The 22,740-nt window shown below is 40.6% G+C and overlaps 1 protein-coding gene across 1 annotated transcript; it reads right to left on the bottom strand.

The window, feature by feature from the left end:
- Nucleotides 1-2,685: 2,685 nt before the first annotated feature.
- Nucleotides 2,686-22,207, bottom strand: FGF4 (fibroblast growth factor 4). The gene is made up of 3 exons (XM_030199455.1): nt 21,901-22,207; nt 18,687-18,790; nt 2,686-2,862 (listed from the first exon to the last, which is right to left on the bottom strand). Exons 1-3 carry the CDS (start codon nt 22,205-22,207, stop codon nt 2,686-2,688), a joined length of 588 nt encoding a protein of 195 aa, XP_030055315.1.
- Between the last annotated feature and the right edge of the window lie 533 nt (nt 22,208-22,740).

The following is a 22,740-nucleotide window of genomic DNA, read 5'->3' on the forward strand; positions in this document are numbered from 1 at the left end:
TGGGATGAACACAGAGGAACTCTATTCAGAAAAAAAGATGGTATAAAACAAAAATAAAAAAGTTTAGGATAGGCTGGAATGGACTTCAAGGGCAACTTCAGTAACTGGAACCGAGGACCGTGTCAGGGCAGACTTTTATAGTCTGGGTCCCCCAAATGACAAGATGTTTTCAAATAGGATGGAGTGGGCTTTGATGGTGGAATATAAGGACAGAGTCGGTTGGACTTCTGCGGTCTATGTCCCAGGAACACCATTGAAAGACTCTTGATAAAGTATATAATATCACATTCATTGTTAATTTAATCATGAATTGATAACGAGTGTGACTTTTGGAAAGTTGATAGCAACACTGCAGAAATTCAGTGCCCAGATTTTTATTGAAAACAATTGCAATTTACTGTGTAAACATTCATCATTTATTAGGCAATTTTAAATGTGCACAGCACATACACCACAATATTCAACAGCACCTGTATAAAACTACAGACAAATTCAGAGAAATGCTGAAAACTGAAATATCAGATGATATCAGTGGGAGGGGTAAAAGTAATGGAGTTGCAAGGAAAATGTGGAGAAAGTATCTTACAGAGCTTAGTTCTTTACTGTGCAGTTACTGTAACTTTTCTCGTCTTGGAGGTTTGGAATTATTTTATACATTTAGAAGGTAGAGGTGGAAACAAAAAGCACTGGAATCTCTAAGTACGCCTTCCCATAGTGGGAGAGTGCCTGAAGCACCATGATGATAGCTGGAAGATTGGGGGTGGGGAGTTTCCCATTACAGTCAAACAAATATGCATCACTGCAGCCCTCAAGCAGACAGATTTCACCCTTCTGGATAACCAACAGAGGGAAATCAACCCAGTTTTTTTTTTAAAAATTATGCATGATGAATGTTCATTAGGTATACCTTACAAACCAAAACAGTTTGCTGTTCTTCAACAAAACCAGTTCCCTCTCCATCCCCTCCTCCTTACACCTGTGCGCTAGTTTCCAAAAGTCTGCTAATGCAACCCGGTGATCTCACTGGATTTTGTGGACCAACTTAATGGTTCAGCATATCAGGAGAAGACTATGAGGAATAGAATTGATAATGTTTGAAAGGAATGTTTAAAAATGGGCATGCGGAGCCAACCTCACACCCGACTCCAGACCTGACAGTGATCAACAAATCCTTGGAGTCCTGAAAGCAGGGAGGGGTGATTTTTGAATGCCCCAGCAAAGTATTAAGTGTTGGGGCAGGCATGTAGGCATTCCCTGTTACACTCCTTGTAAAACCTAAGAGTGCTCATCTTTTGAAAATGTTTGCCCTATTGGCTCAGGTCCTCCCCTAGCTCTCCCTATATAACTTGCTTTATCATTTAGCATTAGAGACAAGGAGTACATTCGGAAAATGTATAAAGAAAATATAGAGTTACTGGATACCACAGAGTGCTCTCGCACAGCTGTCTGCAAATATTTTCACCATGATAATTCTTGCTGAGAGTAAATCACTGGGTAAAGATAGCTCAAATGTGTCAGGGCTCAATGAGGCATTTTGGACTTTGTCTTGGTTTCATGGGCTTCTGTGGAAAACTCTTAACCCCAGAATTATACCATTAAAGAGACTAATGTTTAGCTACCAGCAGGTTTTGTAAGGAGACTGGCTTTTAATGAATGAGTGAGGTAGAAATGAAATAACTTTGAAGGGAATGAGACATAGAAAACAGCAGTATGGGTCTCCTTCCAAAAACACTGAGTTAACTTTTACAGAAATGTGATCAGTCACTTGAAATTTAACCAGCTAATCTGGGGTTGAGGGTCTTAAGAAGGGGAATGCCTTCCACTTCTGTAATAAATCAGGTTTAAAAATGTGTTAGAACTATTTCTTTGATCATAAACACGTTACTTATAATTTCTCAGATATAACTTGTGCAAATTTACACAGGCCTTCCATAGAACAGTAGTTTTTGCTGTACTTGTTTTAAAATTGATCTGCAACAATGTTAACTCTTCTATGGAAGGTCTGTGTAAATTTGTTACTTGATGTGTGTATTAAAGTGATGTAATTCAATTATGCTCGTACTGATCTATAAAGAGAAACACTGAGGTTTATATAGCTTTAAAAGGATTCCACTGCTCTGTGGTTCCAACAAAGATTGACTGCGTAAAAGTTCAAAGTTCAGCACTGGCAGGTCTAAAAACAGATTTGTGGGCTACAGCTTCAAGACTGTACCAGGAGTAAACGAATGCTGTTTAGTTAAATAAGAACACTTCCCCAGGAGGTCAGATATTGTACAAGTTTCCATAGCTTATTTTTAAAGACTAAGGCTTTATCTGTTTTTACAAACAACTACATGAGAACTGAAAAACACTGTGCACTATAGTGGAACAGTGCAAATCAGATATGGGAGTTCGATTTCACCTGTTGTAACACATTATAGCAGCACACCTGTGATAACTTAATATTTTTTTTAAATAAATGGCAATTCAGAAACTCTCTAAAGTTTGCACCAGTAAACCAAATACATCCTTGAGAAATTAAAAAAAAAATCAAAGCTATAAATTATTATTTTTCTTAGCGATATATACATATTTAAATAATAAAATATTTTACACATCTTCTTGCATAAAACGACATAAGAAAAGTGCACAAAAATTTCCCTCTCTCTTCTTCTCCCTCTGCTAAGGTAAATGTGATGAGTGCTCTCAGATTCGTGGGAGAAAATGTGTCACCGTCATGGTGGGGGAAACTTTATTCCCTTTTCTTGGCTTTCCATTTTTGCTCAGAGCTACGAACATTCCGGGATACACAGCAGATTCGTAGGCATTGTAGTTGTTTGGTAGCAGCACTTCTTTGAACTTGCACTCTGGGCTGAAATGTTTCTGGAATTAAAAAAAAAAGAAAAAAAATGACTTTACCTTGCTACGTAAATCTGCTGAAATGGTGGCGTTTCAAATTAGTTCCCATCTAAAGCGTAAGAGGAATTAATGTGAAAATCAGTTCTGCAGTTCTGCTCCAGGATGAGGTAGATGGTGTCTCACAATATTGTATTCAGGATTTCAAACCAAGAGCTTTTAGTTCTCTTTAATTCACATTATTATTGCCGACAAATTATACTGGACAACATGATTTTTGTTTCCATAATGAGATTGGGTGTTTCTTATAGATTTGGGGATACTAATCACAGAAACAAGATCAAAAAATCTTTATAACATATGGTTTTCCAGAAATTTACAAAACTTTGGTGCAACACATGTACATCAACACAATTTCGCCAGTAAATGAACGTCGTTCAGTTTAAATATATTATGACATCATTGAGCCCTATTTACTTCAAGGCGAAGTTGAGGAATTGTTAGTTATTGCATGACCTGATGGTTAATTAAACCTAAAATGTTACGTAATCATGCTGACACTTTCTGCTACATTTGCGGTGATTTCTTTCTGAAGATGTAAAGAAGAATAATGACTCTACTGGTGAAGGAGTAAGAATTATATTTTGGATGTAAAGCTAGTGATGAAGACAAAAGCTGAGCTTCCCATAATTGTGGTGCATCATGTGTAGTTAATCTGAGCGCTTAGATCAATGGTTCACAGCCAACCATGCCATTTCCGAAAACAAAAAGTCAATTTCATCTCCGAATCTGCCATTAGCTTTGAGACCAGTCACATGACATGGTTCTATGTGGACAGCAAAGTACACATTTCAGGCAAACCCTGTGTAAATTCTGTTCAATTAACCCAAATTGGTTAAAGAAACAAATATTTTCTGACATTTGTTATCCTGATATTTCAAAATAATTATACTTTTGCAAAAAAAGGTGGCTAATGCACAACTCACTTATGCATATAGGAGAGGATTCAATAAACAACACCAAAAACATTCTATACAAGGTGCATATCTAATGGCACCCCAGTTAGGCAGTATTCTGTAACTTTTTTTATTTTATTTGTACCCGGTGCTTTCCCACTCATGGCATGCTGAATGTGGCTTAGGTACTTATTTGTATCTGGGGCAATGGAGGGTTAAGTGACTTGCCCAGAGTCACAAAGAGCTGCCTGTGCCTGCAGTGGGAATTGAACCCAGTTCCCCAGGACCAAAGTCCACCACTCTAACCAGTAGGCCACTCCTTGTCACAAGCAAATTTTCAGACCCCCCTCAACACATCCATGGCCAAGCCACATTTTGAGATACATGTCAGGGGAGTTAGGCTGTGTGCCTTATAGAATAGCGTGCATGCAGATGTATGTGTACATTTTAATGAGAACCAATTAACATCAATAATTGGTTGTCAGCACCCAATTATTGATAGTTCAGAGCTCATTATCCAATTTATTTGTGCACATGCCATATATAGAATCCAGGGGATATTGTGAGCCCTTACATAGATTTAAAAAATCTGTAGGGAGCACTTTTCTAAAAGATTTGTTACACACATAAAAGTATGTATGGGGACAAGAAGGCATGTGAAAATCCACCAGGGAGTTAGAACGCCAAAATCCCTTGAAGAAAACGGCACTGAAAAGGCAGTGGGAAGTGGGCCACTGGCTCAAGAGACCAAGACAACAGTCTGGGGTCTTAAATATTTTTATTCTTTAAAGACTCGACACCAGTGGGTTGGTCTTAAAAAAGACCTTTATCAAATGCCAGCGTGAGTGTTGAATCCATGGGTCTTGAAAAAGACCTTTGTCAAATGCTGCTTATTCACAGACGCATGGATTCGGCACTCATAATGGCATTTGATAAAGGTCCTTTTTAAGACCAACCCATTGCAGCAGTACTCAAGGAATACTTTTCACTGAAGATTTACATATTTATTCAAGCTAATAGGACTCCTGAAGCAGGCCTGTAGCCGAAACACACATCTGTGCTGAGTAACTAATAAAAATATTTAAGACCCCAGACTCTTGTCCTGGTCTCTGGAGCCAGTGGCCCACTTCCTACTGCCGTTTCATGTCAACAAGTCATGTACTTTTACACAGCTGTATGTAGATGTGCTCAGGAGTGGAGTTTGGGCAAAATGCAAACAAAACTGTGATTTCCATGTGTTGATCATAAAATATGCACTTATACACCTATTCCCAAGCAACTGTAAGCACCTGCAGCTTCAGTTTAGGTATGATTTCTGCCTCTTTGCCCCTAGCATTTTATCAAGACAGATGAGCACTTATGTGTCTTTATAAAATAGCCTTCAAATGGGCACCTACTTGGTCTTCACAGATAGGCAGCCTTATTAAAAAAAAATCCTCTAGGAGGGAAGTTATCAATATAGGCTACTGGTAAGATGTGTTATTTTAAATATTAACCCCAGTTATTAGTAACTAGATCTCACTGTATAAAATGGGAGCCTGTGCTAAAGTAGCACGATGTGGTTAAAAAAAAAAACCTGTCTTAACGGTAGCCCAAGTGGATAACTTCCCCCCTAGATCTCATTGCATAAACTGGGATCTGTGCTAAAACAGCACGAATTAGTGGTAAAATAACACATCTTAACAGTAACCCATGTTGATAACTTTCCCCCCGTAGTTTCAGTCTCTTTTAACCAGAGCTGATATTGTGATGTCATAATGCCTCATTCCACCAATGCCTAAGAGCCAACCTGATCAGTGATGTCACTATGACTTCATTGTCCTATACTTGGCAAACTTTTATTACATACAACAGTGATTTCTATTTCTAGAGACATTTCTGTTTTCTTTAATTAAGTTTTCAACATGTTAAGATGTGTTATTTTACTGTTAACCCCAGTTGTTAATAATTAGGTTTCATTGCATAATATGGAATCTAAGCTAAAATAACATGAGTTAGAGGTAAAATAACACTTCATAATGGTAGCCTGTGTTGATAACTACACCCCTAAATTTTATTTATTTATTTTTGTTACATTTGTACCCTGCGCTTTTCCCACTCATGGCAGGCTCAATGTGTCTTACATGGGGCAATGGAGGGTTAAGTGACTTGCCCAGAGTCACAAGGAGCTGCCTGTGCTGGGAATTGAACTCAATTTCTCAGTTCCCCAGGCCCAAAGTCCACCACCCTAACCACTAGGCCACTCCTCCACCTTAGAAAAAGGGCTAGCATTAGGCAGGGGAAAGGTGGAGCCTAGCTTTAAAATCATGGCTGCTGGCACAGCTGCCAGGCATTCAGTGGTACTATTTATTTATTTATTTATTTATTTATTAGGATTTATTTACTGCAAAACAGACAAAGTTAAGTTTTGGTACAGAAACTCTTTTTTATGTGTATCTTGACAGTTCTGTGTGTGAAGTTGCACTACAGAGATGATAAGAAGTAGCAGTGCAGAAATGATTAATCAATCACCTGATAATTGGGGATCAGTGCACACACAGCACCATGACATCAATCAGGGAAATACCTGCCAGACTGTAGATAATCGTATTTGCTTTCCATGTCTCTCAGAATCAGGTTATGGTCCAGCTAGGGTTTTACTTAGGGATTGTCAGGGTATTGAAAATTACAGGTAATGCTGAGTAGCACTGCCCTGGTGTCTGGCATGGAAGGGTAAGAAGAATTGTGTTGCTCCCAAGTACTATCATTACTGCAACTGCTACTGTCATCCTGTGTGCTTGAACTAAATTGCACTTTCTTTTATTTCTTAGAGTAATGTGATGTGGTAGCTGTGTTAGTCCACTTTTAAAGGTAATAAATAGAAATAAAACAAAGCATAGAAAAGAAAATAATACCTTTTTATTGGATTAACAATACATTTTTTGATTAGCTTTCAAAGGCAACCCTTCTTCTTCAGATCAGAAATAAGCAAAGGTTGTGTCTCTCATCCACCCAGCTACCGTGTTTCCCCGAAAATAAGACACTGTCTTATATTAATTTTTGCTCCCCAAGACGCGCTAGGTCTTATTTTCAGGGGATGTCTTATTTTTTGGGGATACATCGGGGTCGCCCCCCCCCCACCCGAGGTTGCCCCCCCACCCCAGGTCGCTGGGCCCCCCCTCCACCCACCCTCCGTCGCTCCCGGAAGTTGGAACTAACCTTAAATGCCTCCTTTCACCTTCGCACTCGCAGCAAGCAGCAGCAGGGCAGACCTCTCCTTCCTTCCGTGTCCTGCCCTCGCCTGACGTAACGTCTGCGAGGGCGGGGCATGGAATGAAGGAGAGGTCTGCCCTGCTGCTGCTTGCTGTGAGTGTGAAGGTGAAAGGAGGTGTTTAAGGTTAGTTCCAACTTCTGGGAGCGACGAGGGTGGGTGGAGGGGGGGCCCGGCGAACTCGGGTAGGGGGGGGGGGCGACCCTGTCCGGCTCTCGGCGGCCCTGCTTTAAAAGAAAAAATATTTGCTAGGTCTTACTTTTGAGGGAGGCCTTATATTTTCCAATTGCAGCAAGACCTCTACTAGGTCTTATTTTCGGAGGATGTCCTATTTTCGGAGAAATACAGTACCCCTGTTTCTCATCTAACCCACCCCACCCTCTTCCTGTGAGACTGTCACTGAAATGCTTTTGTGTTTCACTTACATATACTGATATTTGTCAACATTTGCTTATTTCTGATCTGAAGAAGAAGGGTTATCTTTGAAAGCTAATCAAAAAATGTATTACATTAGTCTTTTCTATGTTTGTTTTATTTCTATTTATTTCTTTCATTTCTTAGGAAGCCAGGTTTGGAAGCCTCATCCCCAAGTGACATCAGGCTAACATGATCATAGCAGCGCACTATGAAAGGGGTGTGACAAAGTGACATTCCCCTTTGAGCACTCCTTCAAGTGTTATATGAGATACTATGAGAGATCTGTTTGTGTATTTCCTTAAGGCAAGTCAGAATAATATTGAGGGAAGGCTGTTAGAAACTTTTGAGCAGGTTGATATGTATCTGGTTTGTAGGTTTTTTGTTTTTTTTTTTACTAAAGTGCAGTAAGGTTTTGCACTCACCATACATTAGTTGCAAAACCTAGCATTCAATAACTACAAAGCCCCTGCAATAAATGCAGGGTGTGTAAGGAATCTGCCCTGCATTTACCACACAGGCCAGACATTTACCACATGGCATCTTGTTATATGGTGGTCATATTGATCCCCAGATCCAGAAGGGATTGGTGCAGAGGGGAAACAGAACTCATCCCAGCCCACTACACCAACAGGGCTCACCTCTGGGTAAGCCCCAGAAGTGGTGGGGAGTTGGGGGTGGGGGAAGATTTTCCAGTGATACATAGGCGGGGCTTGGGTTTAGGGAACGGCTTATCTGACTGATAGGATCTGGGGAGCTGAGGTTGTGATTAGAGGTGTTGCAAGGATGGGGGAGGTTTGGAGGGAATGGGAATTGTGATCAGAAGTGTCAAGGAGTTGGGGGTTGTGATCAGGGGGAATGGCAGGGGGTAGGGATAGGACCTGTGACTAGGGCCGCAGAGACTGGGCCGGGCCTGGGGCAAGGGCGGGTGAGACTCCGATGCTGCGGGCCCGAGGAATTTTGTCCCCCCTGCCCCCCCCTCTCGACGGCTATGCCTGTGACAGTGCATCTGTGGTCAGGCTACTAGACTGCTGGTAGTGCAGCTGTACTTAGCTTCCTCCTCTTGAGATGGCAGTAAGTGCAGCCATGCAATCAGCAGTTGTGACAGCTAGCATTGAATACTGACCCTTGTGCTAGCTATCACAGCTAGGCACATCTCTGACTTGCCCAAAGCACACCCTACCTTCATTAGGCAGCTAGAGTGGATTTTGTTACTGCATTGCTGGTTTTAATGCACAGTAGACATTAGCACAGGTCTGCACCAATATCTCCTGCATTGTAAGCCCACACTAGCTGCTTAATGCAGTTACTAAAAGAGTCCTATAGGGATCCTTTTACTAAGGTGCGCTGAAAAATGGCTTGCAGTAGTGCAGGCGCAGGTTTTGGGCACGCGCCAATCCATTTTTCAGTGCACCTGTACAAAAGACCTTTTTTTGAAATTTTTGCCGAAAATGGACATGCGGCAAAATCAAATTGTCGGGTGTCCATTTTGGGTCTGTGACCTTACCGTCAGCCATTGACCTAGTGGTAAAGGCTCATGTGGTAACCGGGTGATAATGACCTATGCATGCCAAATGCCACTTGGCACACGTCCAATATGCGCGTCTGAAAATAAAAATTATTTTTTTGCTGCGTGTATCGGACACGTGCCAAAAATGAAATTACTGCAAGAGCTGGGCAGTAACTCCATTTTGGCACACGTTGGGCATGCGTAGAGCCCTACGTGGCTTAGTAAAAGGGCCCATTGGTTCATGTACCATTAGAGAACAGGTAAGAGGATGTTTGTATTATTAAGGTGGCTTTAATAAATGCTTAGTTGGTTGGAACAAAAATAATGACAGCGATATAGTTTTGATTATGGAAGAACAACTGGATATTTTATGTATCATTGAAAGCTAGTTTCATGAGAATGAGCAAGTCCTGATGACTTCTCAACACTTGGTCAGGCTCAGAAGATGAAAGGAGGAGAGGTGTGCTTATGATAATACATTCTTGTACTTTATATAGACAGATATAATCAAATCAAAGGAATGGAAGTGTTGGTGATAGAGTTAGGGTATAAGACAAAGGCAAATTTTCTGCCACCTTACTGCCCTTGAAATTGATTCACCACTGTTGGAGAATTTGTGGCAACTAATCTGTGATATACAACACAACAACCATATTTCTTGGTACTGGGTGATTTAAATATATATGAAGACATGGTTGTTATGGCAGGGCGTGAATTTTTAGTGAGGAAGGAACTTTGGGGATTTCAAGAATTGTTAAATGACTTTTTATTCTAATGTGGTTTCAAATTTTTCAGATTTGCAGAATAGGTTCACTAATTTGAATGCAGTTACTAGTGCTACACAAGCACAGGTAAAGTCTTTGCAAGCTGTGCAGGTCTCAGCAGTGAAGGATAGTCTGATGCTTCATCACAGGATCGAATATCTTGAAAATCAATTACGTATAAATAATTTAAGGTTTCTAAATTTTCCTGTAACTCCATTGATTTCACTGAGTTTCTGTATCTTTTTTTTTTTTTTTAAATGCTCTTATGCTTGTGAAAGGACCCTCCAAGGAAGTGGTTAGTGAAATACCTGGCCTTGGACCAGGGGAATCGACTGCTTTCCTAGAGGACACACAGGATATTATTCCCTCTCGTGCTACTTCATTAGTGACTTTTGCAACTGAAAAAAAAAATTGTTAATATTGAGGTTGTACTTTAAAGTTAAAAAGGATTTGTTTTGTGGGCAGCCTCTACAAATTTTTCTAGATGTGATGCGACCTACGCAGGAGTGTAGGAATCAATTTTTGTTTTTAAAAACTCAAAGTTTTGGCCTTGGGAGCAACTTTTTGTCTTTGCTTCCAATGTAGATGCCATGTGCATCATCTTTGGAAGAACTATATATTATTTGATCCTTCACACCCAGAGAAGTTTGCTATGGAACAAGGAAAATAGTGTTTAGATTGGGATATAGGCTTTAGGTAATAGGGTATTATTTCCCTGTAATGTTTCTTTTCATTTTCTTTGGATTGATTTTTTGATCTCACCTCTTGAAGTGGACTCTAAGATTGTATTTTGAATTAGTGATTCAATTTCTTTATTGATTTTGTTCAAGGATTCTTTTTCCTTTTTTTAGTTATGTGGTTCATGTACGTGCAAATGTTCAAATTCTAATTAAAAAAAAGAATTGTTAAATGGCCTTTTACATATTCAGGTTTATACATTAGAGCATATCTTTTTTTTATGAAGTAATGAATGAGATGCATGTGTTCTTACAGAACCTAGGTTATTCTCTTTTTAAAGATACTATGCTTGTAGATGAACATATGGATATGTGGACTATCCAAGGAAAAAATTATAGATAAACTACCTTCTGAGAAAACTAGATTTATTTATTTATTAGGATTTATTTACCGCCTTTTGAAGGAATTCACTCAAGGCGGTGAACTGTAAGAATAAATCAAATATGAGCAATAGACAATTAGAGTAGTAAAAATATTCAAATAACATTACAAATTATAGCATAGTATAATATTTACAATGTCAACACAATACGTAATAGAACGTTTTAATTGACAGTGTAGGGTATAAGCAAAGATGGAACATATAGATAGGCAAGAGAGTAAAATGAGTTAGAAAATAAGGTGTCTAAAGAAAGTTGCACATGAAGTCAGAGAGATGGTTAACATATAGATAGGTAAGAGAGTAAGATACGAGTGAAGGATAAGAGAGAGGTTGCATCCTGGTTCATTGCTGATAAAGAGAAGATGATGCGTCAATGGAGGAAATCCAAGCTTGTAGTCGATTGAGGAAACATTGTCATCATGTGAAATGTTGTAATAGGAAGATTAGAGAGCAGATTGAAGGGGAATTCAGTTGCTCAAGAACTTTATTAAGGTTGTAAATTAGTTACAGGGGAGGGAGAGGATGCAGCAGAAGTATAATCTTCAAGGGAATGCACTGATTCTGGAAGAGTTTGCATCATTATTTGTGAGTTAGATAGAGAATCTGCAAGAACTGATAAAGGAACAAAACTGGCAAAACAAGGAAAAAGATAAGTTTCAAGAGCTCCATGAAGTAAATGAGCGAATTAATGATCAGTTCCTGGGGCAAAAAAATTTAATTTACCCCCAAATTCTATAAATGGTGCTAAAAATTGTATGTGTAAATTTGGGTGCAATTTAATTGAATATTGCTGATAATTGGGCCATAACAATCAATTATTGGTGCTAAAATTTACACATGTAAATTTACGTGTGGCTCCTAAAAGGGGGTGTGGTCATCGGAGGATTAGGGGCATCCCTACAATTTATCCACACTGTCGTAGAATAAAGGGGATTGGCACGGGGTCTTACACCAGGGTTTTATTGGTATAAATGGTCACTCCTAAAAGTGGTCACAGGTCCCGACGCTAAGAGCTATTCTATTTTCAGTGCTGATTTTGAAGGCGCCATTTATTGAAAATAGTCAGTGATTTTCTAGTGCTATCCTAGGCAGAGGATAAAGAATTTTTGAGGACCCTGAGGAGAACTGGGAATAGTTTTGCCACTGTTCCTTTTTGATTAGTTAAGAAAGGTATGGATCCTTTAGCTAGTGGGACCCATGTCAAATCTCCCTTTTCGGGGGGAAATGATTGGGCAAGTGATGGTGGCACAAGTTGGGAGACTGGTGTCTCCAACCTTGTCAAGCTGGTTTTTGTAAGGGGCATGGGAAGGAGGCAGTGGCAGCTGGATAAGATTTGGCAGTAATTAAATGATTCAGATATTTTCAATATTCAGTATCATGAATGACTGTCTTCTAATATCTCATTTAGGAAATCTGGGAGTTGAAGGTCGAGCAACTAAATGTTTAGCTTCATTTTTGAATGAAAACCCCAGGGGATATGACTCTGCTTTCTTCACCTGTTTATTTAATATGTATGTTAGATCATTAACTGCTTGGGTGTCAATACAAATTAGCTTTAAGTGGTATTTTATAAACAGTGCTCAGAGTTGCATGCCGTTTATAGAATAACATTCGGTGCGAGGATGTACACTACGTAAAACCTGGTGTAAATTCTCACGCCTAAATTAGGCATGGATCTCCCTTATTCTATAAAACATCATGCAAACTCCAGGAACGCTCCTGATCCACCCATGCTTTTCCCATGGCCATGCCCCCTTTTTGGATCCACAGGTAAAATTTACGCATGGATCCTGACACCTAAAGATAATGCCAGTTAGTGCCAGTAATTGATTATTAGCGCCCAATTAGAAGCACTAATTGGATTGTTTGTCAATTAAATTTGCACACACAATTTGGAGCACCATAGGATGTTTATGTATTTGGCATTCAAATCTATTGTGAACTAGGGGTGAGATAAGCAGAACAAATGAAAAATAATCTAATGCTGTTTGCATGCAGTGCAATACTGGTTGCTATAGACTAAATTAAGTTTGAACTGGAAGAAATCCGAGTTGTTTTGGGTAACTAAGCCATCAGTAGTAACTATGGAAAGTTAAAAGTAGTAAAGTTGCTATTAGATAGGGAAGTAAAACTGCAACAGAGGCAGTGCAAGAATATTGGGTGCCCCAGATAAACCTTCAACCTTGTGTCCCCCCCCCCCCCCCCCATACCAATTAACCTTCAGGTACCAAAACTCTTTCCCCAAGATTTTGATTAGCTCAGCAATCATGGTCATTCTAACATACACATTTTGCCCCATTTCATGCACACATTAACCCCAAATTCTTTAATTGGGGCTCAAAATTGTATGTGCAAATTTGGGTGCATGTCCAATTTGAGTACATAATTTAATTGAATAATGGACCAATTAGTGTCATTAATTGCACGCTAATCAATTATTGCCTCTAATTAGTAACAATTTGAATTTATGTGTGCATCTTGCTAGGCGGTATACTATAAAGATGCAAGTGTAAAGCATGAGGATTTACACCAGGATTCAATTAATGTAAAATTTTGCGCCCAAAATTAGGTGCGGATCCCAGCGCTAAGCACTATTCTATAAATGGTGCTCAGTTCAGAGCACCGTTTATAGAATATCGATCAGTGCTCATTTTTTTTTGGCATCCAAATTTGGGTGCCATTTACTGAATCTAGTCCTAAGGATCCAAATTATTTGACCATGCTATAAATGAATTCATGTTGTATGGGGTCTACAGCGTAATATGTAATAACAATTAAAATTCTATGATAAAAACTGTAACTGATCTTTTCATTTAAGAAATGAACTAAGACATAGCTTCTCAAGAAACCCACTGACTATTCCATATGCACTAACAGTTATCTTACCAACCACTGTAAAATATAGCATCATATAACCGTGTAAATGTAATTGAATCAATGTAATCTCTAACAACTGTTAAATGTAAGCCACATTGAACTGAAACTCATTTTTGGATAATTGTGGGATACAAACATGAATAAATAAAATAAATACAAATAAATAAATGAATAAAATTCCAGGACCATGAACACATTATAACTGATGCCTCATTATATCCAGCTGTATTATATGGAGTCTACAGCATATGTACCCATAATTTCAAAAGCTATTTACACAGATACATTGAGTATTTGAAAATGTCGTCCTTCCTGAATATAGATATATGCACATGCTGATGGATCCTTGATTTATGTGATTTCAGGACCTGTTTTTTTGCTTTGACTGCAGCTGCCTTTTGTTGCCACTCCAGGTAACTACCCAGATGTCTAAAGGTGAAGTCAGCCCTGCAATGCATGCAAAGATAGCAGCAGTAATGAAGATGATTTTTTGGCAGCTATGACTTTTTCATAACTTGCAGCATTTTTTTATCACAGCAGAATTTGACTATAGTGATATAATCATTATAGAACATATTGATTATTGTAATGTGCTATGGATGCAATTCCATAACTCGGCACCTTGTTTGGCACCTTGATGTGGCATGCTGAATGCCAAATCTATAACAGTATCTTGGCACCAAGATTCCATTATAGAATACTAATGTAAATCCGCACTAACACACTATGGCAGGTCTATGGCTGTCATAAGTTGGTGTACTGAAGTGTGCCATATAGTGTGTGCAATTTAGAGTATTGTATAAGGCAGGTGCATAAGTAGGAGGCATGCCCATATTCCGCCTACGCTCCACCCATGTGTAAGTGGGAGACACGCCCATATTCCACCTTTGCTCCACCCATGTGTAAGTAGGAGACACTCCTATGTCCCACCTATGCTCCACCCATGTGTAAGTAGGAGAAATGCTTATGCCCTGCCTATGCTTCAGACATGTGTAAGCCCCCCTTGTACTTATACACTGCCACCTTCATTCTATAAACTTGCACATCCAAGTTATAGAATATAGATGCTAATTGGTGCTAACAACCAATTATTTATTTATTTATTTATTTATTTTATTTGCTGCATTTGTATCCCACATTTTCCCACCTCTGCAGGCTCAATGTGGCTTACATTATGCCGCAATGGCGATTGCCATTATTGGAATGAGAAATACAGAATATTATTACGTTTAACGTATAGAAAATGTAGTAGAAATTAGAAATGAGTAGCTATACAATTTCATATTGGCTATACATGGTGTTAATTGGAGTTAATTGGCATCAGTGGCCAGGGCCCCTGGTTTGGCTGGCAAGGGGCCCCAACCACTGCCAGCTGAAGCATTTCTCCTGCGCTGCTCTCCTTACATTGCCTACCCTGCTTCCCTCTCATCGCATGCATGGTCGGTTTTAGTGAAACAGAGCACGCGCGACCCTTTGCGCGTGCTCAATTTCATTCAAATTGAGCATGCACAATGTGAGGGGAAGCAGGGCAGGCAATGTAAGGAGAGCAACGCTGGAGAAATGCTTCAGCAGATGGGGGTTGAGGACCCCCGCCAGCCAAGGTACGTGGCATTGCGGCTGGGTAGGGGAAGTGGCGGGGAGATGGGCCAAAATGTGCCCCCTCACTTTGGGCTCTGCAACCCCCTTCCCCTTCGAGGTCTAGCTAGGCCCCTGATTGGCATTAATTGCCTTAGCTGGTATTCTAGAAAATGCACGCTCAATTTCCACAGTGTACAACTGCCAGAGGGACGTAGACCTGGGAGGGGCATGGACAAGTCATGGACACAGGTGCTTAGTACTTATGCACGCATAAAATACATTTAGGCACCAGCATTTACACCAGCCAGTTGGCTAGTGTATGTGCATGTGCCTTACACTAGTATTCTATAATGCACTTACACACATAATTGCCATTATAGAATTTGCATTTAGCATGCAGAATCCTGGCACCTGACCTTAGAAAATCTATAGAAAATTACCCCATAGCACTTCTAGTCACCTGTATAGAATGACGCTTAATGCACTTGCATGTAAATACCAACTAAGGTGCCAGTTGTGTGCCCAGTTATAGAAGTTCTCTTTATTTGTGGGTGTTCAGAAGAAAGAGATCAAACGTTAACAATTAGCTCAAGCTAGAACGTCCAAGGTAATGAAAGGGTTAACATGATTTGATCATATAACCCCAGATCAAGAGTGAATTGTAGTGGCTGCTGGTAGACTTTCATTTTAGACTATTACAGGAGGAGGGATCAGATTATTTGAAAGAGAAAATGAAGATCTATTAGCCGTCTAGGGAATTGAGCTCTACCCAGGATTGGCTTTTGCTTTTGCATTCAAAATATAGGCACATTTTCTTCTGTAGAACCACAGTTGTGGAAATCTCTCTCAAAAGAGATGTTTATTATGCAAAATGACCTGGAGGAAATGTTTTTAAAAATGGTTCTTTCAGATGGTGTATGAGTACTAGAAGGAATAGATGAAAATAAATTGAAGCAGGAGGTGACAGGATTGCTTTTATGGTTCTTTAGTTTAGATGTTAAAATGTGTTGGAGGTCATTTTTAGAGCATGTGGTCAGCATGTACATGTCTAAATGTCGATTTTGCAATGTTGCTCTTCACATGTGTACATGCTATGGGATGCACAGACTTAAAGTGTGTGTGTGTGGGGGTGGGGGGGTGGGGGGAGGAGGAGTTCTGGGTGGGCCAAAAGAATTATCCCCAGGATTCTATATATCACACCTCAACCTCCACGTGGAAATCGAAGTGTGTTTTATAACAATGTGTATAACAATTAGTTAAAAATTAATCAGTGTTGATAATCGGATGTTAACAAGCAATTATCAGCACTAACTGGCATTAATTAGAATTTATGCGCACTATCTGCTAAACAAATTCTGTAACTTGGTGCGCATAAATTTTAAGACGCATAGTTTAAAAGTGAGAGTGGTTATGGGGTGGAATGCACGGGTTATGGGCTTTTCTAAAATCTATGCACGTTGTTATAGAATGCACCCGCTCCATGCCTAATTTAGGCGTCGGGATTTACACCAGGTTTCAGTTGGCGTAATTGACCATGACTAAATTTAGTCATGTGGAGCAGCACTCGGCATATTCTATAATGTGCACCTAAATTAAAGCGTACTTTATAGGGCACACTTTGATTTCCGCATGGAAATCAAGGCGTAATATATAGAATCTAGCCCTCTATGTGTATTTCTAAGTTTGAATGGGAATTTAAGTAGTTTTTTTTAATTTCCATGTTATGTTTTGCACCTCCTTCAAGGCACAGATGTCAGCAAACTGTTCCTTTCAGCCAGGGTTTCATAGGAGTGGCCGAGGGGCAATTGTACTTTGTTTTCCGGTTGTAAAATGATCCAAACAATGTTAAAACTGGATTGTAGGAACTGAATTGGTGTCTCTTCTACATGGTTTCATGAAATCTGTCACTTTTGTGTAAGTGCCAAAATTTGCACGTGTAGGTGGTGAAAATTGATGCCTGCAAGTACAAGCTACTGAATGATACCGCTTTTCATTTGAATTCATTTTCTTGTAAAATGGCTAACTCCTGCCACATGTATGAGGAAATACACATGTCCTCAGTGTTCAGTGGGCCTTTTTAAAAATACACTGTTAAAACATGAATATCTTCAGTTGGACGATCCATTTCCAACCTAGATGCCCTATAAAACAGGCATTGATATTCACGTGCCCATTAGGCATGAAAAACTACTAGAATACTAGCAGGAGTGGAGGAGTGGCCTAGTGGTTAGGGTGGTTGACTTTGGTCCTGGGGAACTGAGGAACTGAGTTCGATTCTCATTTCAGGCACAGGCAGCTCCTTGTGACTCTGGGCAAGTCACTTAACCCTCCATTGCCCCATGTAAGCCTAAGCCGCATTGAGCCTGCCATGAGTGGGAAAGCGTGGGGTACAAATGTAACAAAAAAAAAAAAAAAAAATATATATATATATATATGTATGTCCACACATACATGTTACATTTCTGCCTAAGTGGTATTTGCAATGGGGTGCACACATGGGCGGAGCCTGGGTAGGATGCTCACTTACACATACATATGTTATAAAATACTGTAAGTTATGTTTGTATCTTTGGAGGATGTGCAGTTAGCATATCTGGATTTAAAAAAGGTTTGGACAGGTTCCTGGAGGAAAAGTCCATAGTCTGCTATTGCCATGGGGAAGCCACTGCTTGCCCTGAGATTGACAGCATGGAATGTTGCTACTGTTTGGGTTTCTGCCAGGTACTTGTGACCTGGCTTGGCCACCGTTTGGAAAACAGGATGCTGGGCTAGATGGACCATTGGTCTGACCCAGTATGGCTATTTTTATGTTCTTTATGTTCTTTTTATGTCTGAGGCATTATGGTTTGCTTTGGATCCCCAAGTGGATGCCTAATAAATATTTTAAATAAAATAAATCTGCATGCAATGAGAACTTTGGAGGAAGAAGAGCATTTGTGCATGTTTAGACTGTGGGAAGGTTAATGTGGAAAATTTACTGAATTACCTGTTACCTCACTACACAAAAGGAATTGCAGTACTTACGGACTTGCTAAGCCATATGGGTGGTCCAGAGTTTATTCTCTAATTTGCACCAGAGAACCCAGTAAGTACGTGCTCTGGCTGGAAATGTGAAGAATGGCATGCCCGTGCACTTCAAAGGCACAGAGTAGCTGATCTGAAACAACAATCCCCCCCCCCCCCTTACACACACCCCTCATTTTTTTATCCTTCCTGCACAACAGCAACACAGAGAGCACACAGTGACATGAAGTGACGGTGTTGCTGGAACAGGCTGACAGCCAGCCTGATTTGTGCAATTTAATCATCCAGGTTCTTGTCACTGGAAGCCACTGTAGACATGATGCCAAGGACAAGAGCAACAGCTCATTTTGGTACTTACAGAGCCATACAGCTTGCCTTTGGTGTTCATGGCTAAGAAGAGAGCACTTCTCACTCCAAATATGCTCACTATACCTCTGTCCACTGGGGAGATTTCTAGCAGACCTGGAGGAAGGAAAGGATAGATTTTATTGGCTACATTGCCACACTCAGATAACTGGAACAGCATTCCAGTAGATTCTTCTGATATCTTCTTCAATATTTTATTGAAAGTTTTCAAAATGATAACAGACAAATTAAATGAACAATAAATGTAATATAGCAGGTTGGCTTTGATGTAAAGTTAAAGGTCAGAAATGCTTCTTCTTATACAACATAGCCAATGCGTACAAATCATGAGGTTAAGACATGAGATTTTAATTTTGTAAATAACTGTAGCAAAAAACGAGTCTAAAGGTGCCCAGGTGTTCATTAAAGAGTGCGCCGAAATTTGTTTGTGAGCAAGTAGTGTTTCATCTTTCTTGATTCTGCAAATGTAACTCCACCATTCGGAAAAATTCAATCATGAGTTATCCTTCCACTTACAAATTATTAGGTGTGTAGCAACAGCCATAAGTATATTAAAAAGCTTATGGGAGAAAACCAGTAGAGAAATATCCAGGCTGGAGGAGCAGAGAATGACAATGTTAATGGAGATCTGTTGATTCTAGACCAAATATAGTTCTAATATGTAGGACCATTTTGCAAGATCTCATTTAAATTCCCACTCATTTGCATTTCTCTGTCCGGCCGTGCACAATCATTGTTAACCTGCCAAGCAGAACCGAGATATCAGTTTTGCTAGAAAAAGGTGAAAAGCTTCAAAATGGGACAGGAAGGGGAAGACCATTTTAGTATAATTATCTCTGCTTGCTCATTTATATTTACAGATCTATGAGAATGCATCTTACCCTGGTTGACCCTTCCCCTCTCCTCCCACACACATGATTTATTGCTGCTGTTAAAAAGGGCAACAAGAAGTTTGTGAAATTGTAAGTATTTGTCATCATTGAGTCAGAGTCCTAATCCTAGTGCTTCAGCTGGGTATCAAATAGAGACAGGGGGCCAAGGGGTTAAGTCACTAACAGCTGCTTTTCTGCTAGCACTGATCTAGCTTTGCAAGTTTGTTTTCTGCCTATGGAATTCCAAGTTGTACTGAAAAAACTGGCATAAAAGCAGCCTAAATTGGTGACTATCCAGATGTTAGGATGCACAAACACCTGATTTCCTTCCACCAGTAGAAAAATTACATATATATATATTGGCCAAGTGGTTAGGGTGGTGGACTTTGGTCCTGAGGAACTGAGTTTGATTCCCACTTCAGGCACAGGCAGCTCCTTGTGACTCTGGGCAAGTCACTTAACCCTCCATTGCCCCATGTAAGCCGCATTGAGCCTGCCATGAGTGGGAAAGCACGGGGTACAAATGTGACAACAAAAATATATATATATAAATAACATGGAACAACTGACTCCCCTCCTAATAAAAAAAAACTGTAAAGGGTTGAGTGCTCTTTAGTTTGCAGTGAACAGCCAAACATCATTTTATGTATTTTTGTCTGAAAGGAAAGCATGCACAGTCCTTGGGGAAAGATTATGAATATCCATCACTCATTTGTACAGCATTTAAAATAGGATAAAATCAGGAATGCCGCATTTGTCTAAGGCATTCCCCTCAAGTCTCGTGATCAGACAAGGCTTGTACTTTTAGCTAATATTTAAATTACTTTATACACTGACTTTCAAATGCTTCACAATTGCTGTAAGAAGGCAACTAGCAGAAGTAGTAATGATGCGTATAGTAATCCAAAACACCTAGAGGGGCATAATCGAAAGGGGTGCCCAAGTTTTCCTGAGGACGTCCTGGCAAAGGGGCGGGGAAACCCGTATTATCAAAACAAGATGGGCACCCATCTTTCGTTTCTATAATACGGTCGGGGATGCCCAAATCGCGAAATTTAGGTCGACCTTAGAGATGGTCATCCTTAGAGATGGTTGTCCCCGATTTTCGAGGCTAATGGAAACTGAGGACGCCCATCTCAGAAACGACCAACTCCAAGCCATTTGGTCATGGGATTAGCCAGCATTCGTAGTGCACTGGTCCCCTTCAAATGCCAGGACACCAATCTGGCACCCTAGGGGGCACTGCAGTGGACTTCACAAATTGATCCCAGGTGCATAGCTCCCTTACCTTAGGTGCTGAGCCCCCCAAAACCCACTCCCCACAACTGTACAACACTACCATAGCCCTAAGGGGTGAAGGGGGGCACCTACATGTGGGTACAGTGGGTTTGTGGTGGGTTTTGAAGGGCTCACATTTACCACCACAAGTGTAAGGTAGGGGGGATGGGCCTGGGTCTGCCTGCCTAAAGTGCACTGCACCCACTGAAACTGCTCCAGGGACCTGCATACTGCTGTCAGGGAACTGGGTATGACATTTGAGGCTGGCATAGAGGCTGTGAAAAAATATTTAAAAAGTATTTTTTTTTTTTAGGGTGGGAGGGGGTTAGTGACCACTGGGGGAGTAAGGGGAGGTCATCCCCAATTCCCTCCGGTGGTCATCTGGTAAGTTCGGGCACCTTTTTGAGGCTTGGTTGTAAGAAAAAAACAGACCAAGTAAAGTCACTCAAGTGCTAGTCAGGGACGCCCTTCTTTTTTCCATTATCGGTCGAGGACGCCCATGTGTGAGGCACGCCCCAGTCCCGCCTTCGCTATGCTTCCGACACGCCCCCTGAACTTTGGCCGTCACCGCGACGGAAAGCCGTTGAGGACGCCCAAAATCGGCTTTTGATTATGCCGATTTGGGCGACCCTGGGAGAAGGACGGCCGTCTCCCGATTTGTGTCGAAAGTTGGGTGTCCTTCTCTTTCGAAAATAAGCCTGATATTGTAAAATGTTATTTTAATTTAAAGGGTTTGTTTCCCATCGGTTCACGTTATCCTTTAGTGACATAATCTGGATGGATCTGATGCCTAGCAAAATTCCAGAAGGTACAAAGAAGGGATATGGGGTGAGGAGCATAAGGATAAAAGTATGTCTATAGACTTCACAAAATTCTTCAGGCTGCCATACAGGGCTTAAGGGACTGTGAAAGTTCAGGATACTTGTAGTGACTGTCATATTTCTCACATTATGTTAGTGTCCCAGATATGGAGCTCAAAGTGAGCACATAATCCCCATTAACACCCCAGCCCCCACTCCCAAATCCCCAAACACTGTCAGAATAAAATGAACTTACTGTATTGATTTTCATTGTGGCTCCCATTTATCCTGCCATCTGGTAAGACTTGGATATGAAACCCAATGCCCACATTGCAGTATAGACGTCGTAGCCTCTTGATCCCCAGCAGATAGTCACTGTCCTGGCCGGTCTCCCTCTTCTCCCCCTGGATTCTGCCCATAGACCGAGAGAAGAAGGTCCCCCAGTGCCATTCCAGAGTGTCATTTCTTTGGGAGGAGAAGGGGAAGCAGCGCACCAAACCCAAAACCAGTCCCAGAAGCAAGATTGGCAAGAAGGCTGATTGAATAGTCATCCTGATCAACATGGGAACACACGTGGTGCAGGGACTCTAAAAATACCACAACTGGAGCTCCACTTTATACTTAGATCAAAGTAACCCAGTGCTCAGTTCCAAAAGGAGCAGTGATTTCCTCTGGGAGCTTGCATGGAGACGTCCTTCTACAGGGAGGAGGTGCACTGGGAGGGGGGATCCACTCAAGGAAAGTTTCTTCGGACTTGATCTCACATAAAAGCTGGAGAAGACTTCTCTGAAGTGCTGATCTTCTATAGCAAGCTTAGCCATAGCTCTTTACCCCTCTCCAGGGTATTTATATCCATCGGTTGGTACCAATTACATCATCACCTACTGCTGTATGTTGCATTCAGTTCCCTTTAACACAAGTCAAATTAGCACCCTTAGATGTTAAACAAGCTCAAATGGCCTGAGAGGGGCAATTTGATGAGGGCTTTTTTTTTTTTCCAAACTAGCAGGAAAGACCAACATTAAAAGAAATGTCACATTTTGAGTTGCTTAGATAAAGCTTTCGGTGCTTACAAATGTTAATGCAGAGAATGCAC

Source organism: Microcaecilia unicolor, chromosome 4 (assembly GCF_901765095.1).
Source record: "Microcaecilia unicolor chromosome 4, aMicUni1.1, whole genome shotgun sequence".
In the NCBI taxonomy this organism is placed as follows: Eukaryota; Metazoa; Chordata; class Amphibia; order Gymnophiona; family Siphonopidae; genus Microcaecilia; species Microcaecilia unicolor.

Bases quoted from the DNA above. Each gene is read 5' to 3' on its own strand.
- FGF4 (XM_030199455.1), bottom strand. From the start codon at position 22,207: ATGTTGATCAGGATGACTATTCAATCAGCCTTCTTGCCAATCTTGCTT. The intron at 18,791-21,900 runs GTAAGTTCATTT...TCCTTCCTCCAG, and splicing joins CCACAATGAAAATCAATACA to GTCTGCTAGAAATCTCCCCA. The intron at 2,863-18,686 runs GTAAGTACCAAA...TTTTAATTCCAG, and splicing joins AAGGCAAGCTGTATGGCTCT to AAACATTTCAGCCCAGAGTG.